The sequence below is a fragment of the Monodon monoceros genome, unplaced genomic scaffold, assembly GCF_005190385.1.
Source record: "Monodon monoceros isolate NGI ecotype Baffin Bay Population unplaced genomic scaffold, NGI_Narwhal_1 Super_Scaffold_20, whole genome shotgun sequence".
NCBI classification, from domain to species: Eukaryota; Metazoa; Chordata; class Mammalia; order Artiodactyla; family Monodontidae; genus Monodon; species Monodon monoceros.
The window spans coordinates 107,079,590-107,090,842 of record NW_021703777.1 but is presented as its reverse complement, the minus strand read 5'-3'; the positions used below and the strand labels follow the sequence as shown (position 1 = coordinate 107,090,842).

The 11,253-nt window shown below is 39.3% G+C and overlaps 2 protein-coding genes across 9 annotated transcripts in view; both read right to left on the bottom strand.

Moving 5' to 3' along the window:
• Positions 1-802: 802 nt before the first annotated feature.
• On the bottom strand, positions 803-1,916 carry LOC114902447 (RNA-binding protein with serine-rich domain 1-like). Its single transcript, XM_029234719.1, is given in 4 exon segments — positions 803-861; positions 864-997; positions 1,099-1,479; positions 1,765-1,916. Coding segments are annotated over 4 exon segments (726 nt in total).
• A 208-nt stretch (positions 1,917-2,124) lies between these two features.
• The window catches only part of SEC24B (SEC24 homolog B, COPII coat complex component), a 94,943-nt gene continuing 85,814 nt past the window's right edge, over positions 2,125-11,253 (bottom strand). For 3 of the 8 annotated variants that reach the window (XM_029235378.1, XM_029235381.1, XM_029235383.1), the window contains 2 exons: positions 3,683-3,786; positions 2,125-3,439 (listed from right to left, as the gene is read on the bottom strand). In XM_029235378.1, the coding sequence (XP_029091211.1) occupies positions 3,325-3,439; positions 3,683-3,786 (219 nt within the window). In that variant the 3' untranslated portion in view covers positions 2,125-3,324. The remainder of the gene's footprint in view (positions 3,440-3,682; positions 3,787-11,253) is intronic. The other 5 variants (XM_029235377.1, XM_029235379.1, XM_029235380.1 and 2 more) reach the window with 3 other exon arrangements.

Genomic DNA, 11,253 nt, shown 5'->3' with positions numbered 1-11,253 from the left:
GGAAGGAGGCTGTGAACCCAACACTCCAGCTGCACTCTAACCCTAGGTTTATTCAACGCGATTCTTTTCTCTACACAACAAGGTACAAACACAATATTATCTAAAATGCTACAAAGTTACAAAACTCCAAACAGAAAATGTATAGTACTGACTGTACAATAAAAGCCAAAAAAACAATGTACACGTTGCCAAGGTAACCTGCACGACCCACCATGTATACCAACACAACGCGGCGGGGGGTGGGGGGGTTCTGTGATGACCCGACAGAGTTGACTCTCAACTTAACCAGTTTCAGAGAGAAAGGGAGACATGGGTGTGTGTATGTGTGTGTGTGTGTGTGTACAACATAAGTACACGTGAAAAGAACCATTTTGGGTATTTGGCCCTAGAGGTCAGAAAAGGACTCATGCAGGGGAGCACGACCAGGCTAACAAGAACGGCAGTTGCGTAAAAGCACACCTTTCCTGTGGGACCCTGCAGGCCAACAGGTTAGGGCACGAGCAGGCCACCAGATGGGCCCCAGGTCATCTGTGGAACGGGAAAACATGCTCCCAGGCTGGGGCTGTACCACCTCCTGGAGCCCCCTGCTCATCCCTGCGGCTCTGCCACTAAACTGCCTGTCAGGAACTAGAAATGCGGAAGCTTTAGCCAGAAGACTGGAGGGCATCTTTATAAGCACGCCCCCAAACCAACAACGCTCCTGCAGCCGGAACTCTGCCGCCAGGGGAAACGTGGCAATTACTGCCTTCACCTTCGAGGCCTGCCCGGGTAAGGGATTTCTTTCCTACCGATCCTCCTTCGTCTAGAAAAGTGACAAAAGTGAGTTGGCGGGAATACAAGTCACAGGGCAGAGCTTCGGTGGCCCTGCGCATCGGGAGGAGTTGAAGCTGGAGCAGCTCCTGGGGCTGCGGCGGCCGGGGGACCTGCGCCGAGGGGGACGCGACCTTCTCCTCCTCCGTGGCGGGGGGAGGGGGGGCCTGCGCCACATGGGAGGCGGTGGCAGCACTCTCCTTCCTGGGAGGGCTGAATCGCCTGGGGGGTGGCCGAGGCCAGGGGGCCAGCACAGCGGCAGCAGTGATCTGCTGGCCATCGATGTGTCCTCCGTCCGCGTGCTTCAGTGCCTTCTCAGCTCCATCTGGATTCTCACACTCCACATATGCGTAGCCTGTAGACAGATGGGGGTGCATCCTTTCTACAGGCACATCAATCATTTTAATTTTCCCGTAGGTGGAGAATATCTCCATATGATCCTCGGTCACATTCCTGGTGAGCCTTCCAACGTGCACTTTGGTGGGTTTAGGGGAAGGGCTCCGCCGTTTCCTTTCCTTTTCATCTCTTTTGGGTGGTTTGGATTTGGAGCGGGAACGTCGCCCGCTGTCATGCCTGCGCCGAGAAGGGCTCGGAGAGCCAGGGGAGCTGCTGGAACTTCCGGAGCGGCTCGAGGCTGAAGAGGAGCTGCAGCCGCTGCTGGAGCCCGTGCTAAAACCAGCATTCTGGATTCCTTATCTGGCTTCACTTTTCTCCGTTACATTCACCACACCCTACATATAAACGTACTGTCTTTCCCCCAGTCCTCCACAAGCTCACTCTGCAGTGTAAGCTCTGTGAAAGCAGGGATTTTATGTGTTTTGGGCCTAGAACAGTATCTAGCAAGGATTAGTACTTATAAATACTTATTAACTGAGGAACAAACTATCCAAAGACAAAACATTTCATCTTTCTTAAAGCAGAAACACGATACTTTGCATTGTAAAATTACAGTACTCGGTTGCCCTTGGAGTACTGCAGTCGATCCTCGCGTCCCACAAGAGTCCCCTCCCGGATGCAGCACGGTGTGGGGACGGCTGGGAGAAGGTGGTGGGTGTGCAGAGCATCTGACGTCTACTATTGGCTCGGCCGCTAATTAGTAACGTCATCCGGGGTGAGTCATTTAACCTCTCATTTCTAGCAGGGAATGCGAGAGAGTACTTTTATTTTTATCCAAAGAAAAGAGGTCCACCAAACACAAACCGGTAGAAATCACTCACCACGCACATCGAGAGCCTTTCTCCTTCCAAAGTTCATCAATGGGACTTCCACAGTGTTTATAATAAAATTTTATTTACAAGCTAATGGATCATGAACAGTTTTTATAGTAAATAAGCTGTTAGTAAATGAGTTTTTTTTTTCCATCAGAATAAAATCACTCTCAAAGTTCAAGATGGTAATCTTAAAGTCAATTCAACAGGATAGTCACAACGTTATAAAAATTTTCTTGCTATGCATGTGCAGGAAAAAATGCCTAATTTAACCAAGAAAAACAAATTAAGGTTATGATTAGTCAATAATCATGTGTGTTTTGAAAGCAGTGGTTTTTTAGAATACAAACAGAATAAGTACTTGATAATGTCCACAAATTAATGAAAACATATTCACATATATTACCTAGTGAAATGCGGTATCACTGCATTTCCCCAAGCAGTAAATTCAATACATCCTATATGTAAAAATACTACCAACACTCCCCGACCACAAACACACAAACACCAAAAGCCATATTGTCAAGCAAAATATTTTTAATTAGTAGGCTGATCATAAATAAATCCACATAAAAGATTTAACAGAATTACAAAGAGTTTTGTGTTTCTTTTGTGGACTCAATTCGTAATATGTGTTAGTCAACCTCATTCTCTAACTGCCACCAAAAGAGTTGTCATCCAACAATGCAGCACAGTTTAAGCAATTCATATTCTGTAGTTACATTTTTACATTTTCTTTACAAATGTAACATTTATGTACATTATATATATATTGTTTTCTATAGTTCATGTACTGAAACTCTATTGTTTTTACAGGGAAAATACTGAATTCATTTAATGAATATGAATCATTCCTTGTTAAAAAGTAATTCATATAAACAACACGGTACCACTGCCTTTTGGCATCTCTTGTCAGAGTTCAAGTCCAGAAATGTTATATTAATTATAAGAAAAGGGAATTTATCTAATATTACATTATGACATATCATCCCACGTAACTACGTAAGTTTGCCGACTTGCAATGAACAGAGCACTGTACTGCTGCACTACTGGAAATGTGTGGAAACCAATTCAAAATATACTTCGCGAAACAGCATCATCCTTACCACTAATTTAGGATGAAGAAAATCTGTCAAGTTATTTCTTCCTCTTTACCTTTTGCCAAAGCCTCAGACCAGGTGCTATGCTACACATTGTCTCTTGTAACAACAAATGCCTACATTTCAATTTTCCTATGTGCTTCTCTGACAGATTACACTTTACCTAGGTTATAGACCATTTTCTTCTTATTCAATTTTATTCCACTTCACTTACAAATCTGTTGCTGAACGTGAAGCAAAAATTCATAGTAAGAGAATGCGGCTTCTGTCCGGTCTTCAATCAAATGTTGAAAAAATTCTGTTTTGGCAGGACTCTCATCTCTGAAGAAGAAAAAGGGGTTTTTATCTATAATGCATACTATTAAAAAGAATACTTATACATCAAAAAAAATGACTAATTCATAGGAACTTGAAAATGAGTAGGGGATGTTAATCAAGTAATAGCATTCTACCACTAGAAGGTATTTTGATATTATTATTTAAAATTTGCTTTTGAAGACAAACAATTTCACAAAGACTGGACAGGATAAGACAATTTCATAATTACGTTATAGAAGTACTTACTTTACCACGTGAAGAATTGGGTTTAATGGTCTGTTGTCTCTAAGCCAGGTTATAAAGGATCTAGCTCTTTCTGATGAAAGGGTGTCTAGCTCTGGAAGATGTGTCTGGTAAAAAATGTAATTAGGAGATTATTTCCTTTCTCAGAGACTTAGGCAGTGTTAGGACTCAATCATGACTGCCACTATCACCAACCAACTGCCAGCACTCGATCCCCAGCCCAAACAGCAGCAACCAAACATGTGAAATTTACACTGTCGATGCATCTGGTTATGTTTTTCTAAGTCACAGATACACTTACTGATAAGTATGTGACTGACATTTTACCTGAATATTATACTTTTTTCCAGACAAGTCAATAAAACATACACAATGATTAGTATTTCACATATATTGTTACACTTTGTATGTTTCTTCTAAAGGAAGTATTCAAGACAAGGGGGCTATCACTAAGCTCCAATTTCACTTATAAACAACTATACATTATACCCTATTCTAATAATAGGCATTCTTAGGGAATTTTATGTTTTCTTTAGTCCTTAAAATTTAAGGGCAAGGAATTTTAAAGAATAGTGTGAATGTGTAAATATATTTAAACACTATATGCAAGACTATTTTAGATACCTAAAAAGTCTATTCTTTGCGCATTATTCTCTCTTCAGGTTGTATTCTTTTTAACAGATGCATAGATATTATTTATTTAATGCTACAAGTATATGTGTACATATAAATACTTCCATGAATATACCTATAGGATATATTCTTAGGAGTAAATAATTTACTGTTTTATACACTGTGTGATTTTAATTTGAACAGATATTGTCAAATGATCCTCCAAAAGACTGTGTAAATGTAGAGTCCAATCAATAGTATTTGACAGGCCTGTTGACCTATTCCCTCTGCATTACTGCCTGTTATCAAATTTAAAAAAATTTTACCAGCTGGCAAAAATCTGATATGCTACACTGTTATTTTGTTTTCTTAATTACAAATGAAGTTGAACACTGTTACATATGGCCACTACTATATCTTCTGCCCATGAATTACCTGTTAAAATCATTCCTCATTTTTCTTTTCTTATTTGAGGGAGTGCGGGTGTCCTTTTCTTAAAGATTTGTAAGAGAACTTCTTATCCTAGAGAAATAAGCCCCTTTCCAGTCATATGAGTTACCGATAATCTTCTGATTTGGTTGTCTTTTGGCTTTATTTATTTTACCAGATAGAAATGTTTTATTTTTATGCTCTCAGATTCTTTAACCTTTTCTACCACTGACTTACGAAGGCCTTACCCATTTTAATATAATAAATATTATTTTTCTAATATTCCATTTTTTCAGTGATTTGAAATGCAATCTTTACCACATTCTATTTTTCATGAATTAGATCCATTTCTGTACTCTGTTCTGTTCCACTGATATGTTTATTGTGCCAGCATCACAGTGCATAGATACAGCTATAAAATAAAAGTTTACTATTTTATTTAGCAGGACCTGTTTTTCACATGATTTCCCCGTTGCTGATAGTATTCTCTCTTTTCAAACTTTTCCTTATTATCCTCATTTGTTGAGTCTTAGAAATGAACTCTGGGATTAATGTGTCAAATTAAAAAAAATAAATCAAACAGCAAATGTGGTAAGAATCACATTGACTTTATATTCATTTAGGAGAAAGGATATATTTACAATAAGGTAGGCCTTTTCCATTAAGTATAGAGAACTGCTTTCAGAATCATATTTCTTTGGTACTAACACACATACAGTAAAGGCCTACTGAAGAAATTATGTTTATTATCAGCAAAATAATTTCAATTAGAGAAGTTAAAGCTGTTGGAAAACAGTCTGGCAGTTGCTCAAAAAGTTAAACTTAGAGTTTACCATATGACCCGGCAATTCCACTCCTAGTTACATACCCAAGAAAGCTTGAAAACAGATGTTCACACAAACACTTCTACGTGAACTGTTCGTGGCAGCACTATTCACAACAGCCCCAGAGTAGAAATAACCCAAATGCCCATGAACAGATTACTGGATAAACAGAATGTGGTATATCCATACAATGGACTATTATTTAGTCATAAAAAAGAATGAACTACAGATACATACTACAACATGGATGAACCTTGAAAATACTGTGAGAAGTAAAAGAAGTCAAACACAAAAGGCTGCATATTGTGTGATTCCATATACTGTCTATGAATTGTCCAGAACAGGCAAATCCGAAGAGATAGAAAGTAAACTAGTGGTCGCCACGGGAAAATAGAAAGGAAGAACTGGGATTAGGAACCAAGATGGCGGAGTAGAAGGACGTGCTCTCACTCCCTCTTGTGAGAACACCAGAATCACAACTAGCTGCTGGACAATCATCGACAGGAAGACACCGGAACTCACCAAAAAAGATACCCCACATCCAAAGACAAAGGAGACGCCACAATGAGACAGTAGGAGGGGCGCAATCACAGCAAAATCAAATCCCATAACTGCTGGGTGGGTGACTCACAGACTGGAGAACACTTATACCACAGAAGTCCACCCACTGGAGTGAAGGTTCTGAGCCCCACATCAGGCCTCCCAACCTGGGGGTCCGGCAATGGGAGGAGGAATTCCTAGAGAATCAGACTTTGAAGTCTAGTGGGATTTGATTGCAGGACTTCAACAGGACTGGGGGAAATAGACACCACTCTTGGAGGGCACACACAAAGTACTGTGTGCATCGGGACCCAGGGGAAGGAGCAGTGACCCCAGGGGAGACTGAACCAGACCTACCTGCTAGTGTTGGAGGGTCTCCTGCAGAGGCGGGGGGTGGCTGTGGTCAACCGTGGAGTCAAGGACACTGGCAGCAGAAGTTCTGGGAAGTACTCCTTGGCGTGAGCCCTCCCAGAGTCTGCCATTAGCCCCACCAAAGAGCCCAGGTAGGCTCCAGTGTTGGGTTGCCCCAGGCCAAACAACCAATAGGGAGGGAACCCAGCCCCACCCATCAGCAGTCAAGCGGATTAAAGTTTTACTGAGCTCTGCCCACCAGAGCAACAGTCAGCTCTACCCACCACCCATCCCTCCCATCAAGCCTCTTAGATAGCCTCATCCACGACAGGGCAGACAGAAGAAGCAAGAAGAACTACAATCCTGCAGCCTGTGGAACAAAACCCACATTCACAGAAAGACAGACAAGATGAAAAGGCAGAGGGCTATGTACCACATGAAGGAACAAGAAAAAACCCCAGAAAAACAACTAAATGAAGTGGAGATAGGCAACCTTCCAGAAAAAGAATTCAGAATAATGATAGTGAAGATGATCCAGGACCTCAGGAAAAGAACGGAGGCAAAGATCGAGAAGATGCAAGAAATGTTGCATCTAGAAGACCTAGAAGAATTAAAGAACAAACAAACAGAGATGAACAATACAATAACTGAAATTAAAACTACACTAGAAGAAATCAATAGCAGAATAACTGAGGCAGAAGAACAGATAAGTGACCTGGAAGACAGAATGGTGGAATTCACTGCTGTGGAACAGAATAAAGAAAAATGAATGAAAAGAAATGAAAACAGCCTAAGAGACCTCTGGGACAAAGTTAAACGCAACAACATTCGCATTATAGGGGTCCCAGAAGAAGAAGAGACAGAGAAAGGACTCAAGAAAATATCTGAAGAGATTATAGTCGAAAACTTCCCTAACATGGGAAAGGAAACAGCCACCCAAGTCCAGGAAGCACAGAGAGTCCCATACAGGATAAACCCAAGGAGAAGCACACAGAGACACATAGTAATCAACTTGGCAAAAATTAAAGACACAGAAAAATTACTGAAAGCAGCAAGGGAAAAACGACAAATAACATACGAGGGAAATCCCATAAGGTTAACAGCCGATTTCACAGCACAAACTCTACAAGCAAGAATGGAGTGGCATGATATACTTAAAGTGATGCAAAGGAAGAAACTACAACCAAGATTACTCTACCCAGCAAGGATCTCATTCAGATTCGATGGAGAAATCAAAAGATTTACAGACAAGAAAAGCTAAGAGAATTCAGCACCACCAAACCAGCTCTACAACAAATGCTAAAGGAACTTCTCTAAGTGGGAGACACAGAGAAGAAAGAACCTATAAAAACAAACCCAAAACAATTAAGAAAATGGTCATAGGAACATACACATCAATAATTACCTTAAACATGAACGGATTAAATGCTCCAACCAAAAGACACAGGCTTGCTGAATGGATACAAAAACAATCTATATGCTGTCTACAAGAGACCCACTTCAGATCTAGGGACACATACAGACTGAAAGTGAGGGGTTGGAAAAAGATATTCCATGCAAATGGAAATCAAAAGAAAGCTGGAGTAGCAATACTCATATCAGATAAAATAGACTTTAAAATAAAGACTGTTACAAGAGACAAGGAAGGACACTACATAATGATCAAGGGATCAATCCAAGAAGATATAACAATTATAAATATATATGCACCCAACACAGGAGCACCTCAATATATAAGGCAACTGCTAACAGTTATAAAAGAGGAAATTGACAGTAACACAATAATAGTAGGGGACTTTAACACCTCACTTACACCAAGGGACAGATCATCCAAAATGAAAATAAATAAGGAAACAGAAGCTTTAAATGACACAATAGACCAGATAGATTTAATTGATATTTATAGGACATTCCATCCAAAAACAGCAGATTACACTTTCTTCTCAAGTGTGCACGGAACATTCTCCAGGATAGATCACACCTTGGGTTAGAAATCAAGCCACAGTAAATTTAAGAAAACTGAAATCATATCAGGCATCTTTTCTGACCACAACGCTATGAGACTAGAAATGAATTACAGGGAAAAAAACGTAAAAAAACAAACACATGGAGGCTAAACAATACGTTACTAAATAACCAGGAGGTCACTGAAGAAATCAAAGAGGAAATCAAAAAAATACCTAGAGACAAATGACAATGAAAACACGACGATCCAAAACCTATGGGATGCAGCAAAAGCAGTTCTAAGAGGGAAGTTTATAGCTATTCAAGCCTACCTCAAGAAACAAGAAAAATCTCAAATAAACAATCTAACCTTACACCTAAAGGAAACAGAGAAAGAAGAACAAACAAAACCCGAAGTTAGCAGAAGGAAAGAAATCATAAATATCAGAGCAGAAATAAATGTAATAAAACAAAGAAAACAATAGCAAAGATCAATAAAACTAAAAGCTGGTTCTTTGAGAAGATAAACAAAATTGATAAACCATTAGCCAGATTCATCAAGAAAAAGAGGGAGAGGACTCAAATCAATAAAATTAGAAATGTAAAAGGAGAAGTTACAACAGACACCGTAGAAATACAAAGCATCCTAAGAGACTACGACAAGCAATTCCATGCCAGTAAAATGGACAACCTGGAAGAAATGGACAAATTCTTAGAAAGGTATAACCTTCCAAGACTGAACCAGGAAGAAATAGAAAATATGAACACACCAATCACAAGTAATGAAATTGAAACTGTGATTAAGAACCTTCTAACAAACAGAAGTGCAGGACCAGATGGCTTCACAGGTGAATTCTATCAAACACTTAGAGAAGAGCTAACGCCTATCCTTCTCAAACTCTTCCAAAAAATTCCAGAGGAAGGAACACTCCCAAACTCGTTCTATGAGGCCACCATCACCCTGATACCAAAAGTAGACAAAGATACTACAAAAAAAGAAAATTACAGACCAATATCACTGATGATTATAGATGCAAAAATCCTCAACAAAAACCTAGCAAATAGAATCCAACAACACATTAAAAGGACCATACACCATGATCAAGTAGGATTTATTCCAGGGATGCAAGGATTCTTCTATACATATAAATCAATCAATGTGATACACCATATTAACAAATTGAAGAATAAAAACCATATGATCATCTCAACAGATGCAGAAAAAGCTTTCGACACAATTCAACACCCATTTATGATAAAAGCTCTTCATAAAGTGGGCAGAGAGGGAACCTACCTCAACATAATAAAGGCCATATACGACAAACCCACAGCAAACATCATTCTCAATGGTGAAAAACTGAAAGCATTTCCTCTAAGATCAGGAACAAGACAAGGATGTCCACTCTCACCACTAGTATTCAACATAGTTTTGGAAGTCCTAGCCTTGGTAATCAGAGAAGAAAAAGAAATAAAAGGAATACAAATTGGAAAAGAAGAAGTAAAACTCACTGTTTGCAGATCACATGATACTATACATAGAGAATCCTAAAGATGCCACCAGAAAACTACTAGAGCTAATCAATGAAATTGGTAAAGTTGCAGAATACAAGATTAATGCACAGAAATCTCTTGCATTCCTATACACTAATGATGAAAAATCTGAAAGGGAAATTAAGGAAACACTCCCATTTATCATTGCAACAAAAAGAATAAAATACCTAGGAATAAAACTACCTAGGGAGACAAAAGACCTGTACGCAGAAAACTATAAGACACTGATGAAAGAAATTAAAGATGATACCAACAGATGGAGAGATATACCATGTTCTTGGATTGGAAGAATCAATATTGTGAAAATGACTATACTACCCAAAGAATCTACAGAATCTACGCAATCCCTATCAAAGTACCAGTGGTATTTTATATGGGACTAGAACAAAAAATCTTAAAATTTGTATGGAGACACAAAACACCCCGAAGAGCCAAAGCAGTCTTGAGGGAAAAAAATGGAGCTGGAGGAATCAGGCTCCCTGACTTCAGACTATACTACAAAGCTACAGTAATCAAGACAATATGGTACTGGCACAAAAACAGGAACACAGATCAATGGAACAAGATAGAAAGCCCAGAGAGAAACCCACGCTCCTATGGACAACTAATCTATGACAAAGGAGGCAAGGATATACAATGGAGAAAAGACAGCCTCTTCAATTAGTGGTGCTGGGTAAACTGGAGAGCTACATGTAAAAGAATGAAATTAGAACACTCCCTAACACCATACACAAAAATAAACTCAAAATGGATTAGGGACTTAAATATAAGACCAGCCACTATAAAACTCTTAGAGGAAAACATAGGAAGAACACTCTTTGACATAAATCACAGCAATATCTTTTTTGATCCACCTCCTAGAGTAATGGAAATAAAAACAAAAATAAACAAATGGCACCTAATGAAACTTAAAAGCTTTTGCACAGCAAAGGAAACCATAAACAAGATGAAAAGACTACTCTTAGGAGAAAATATTTGCAAACGAATCAACAAAGGATTGATCCCCAAAATATATAAACAGCTCATGTAGCTCAATATTAAAAAAACAAACAATCTAATCCAAAAATGGGCAGAAGACCTAAATAGACATTTCTCCAAAGAAGACATACAGATAGCCAAGAAGCACATGAAAAGCTGCTCAAGATCACTAATTATTAGAGAAATGCAAATCAAAACTACAGTGAGGTATCACCTCACACCAGTTAGAATGGGCATCTTCAGAAAATCTACAAACAACAAATGCTGGAGAGGGTGTGGAGAATAGGGAACCCTCTTGCACTGCTGGTGGGAATGTAAATTGATACAGCCACTATGGAGAACAGT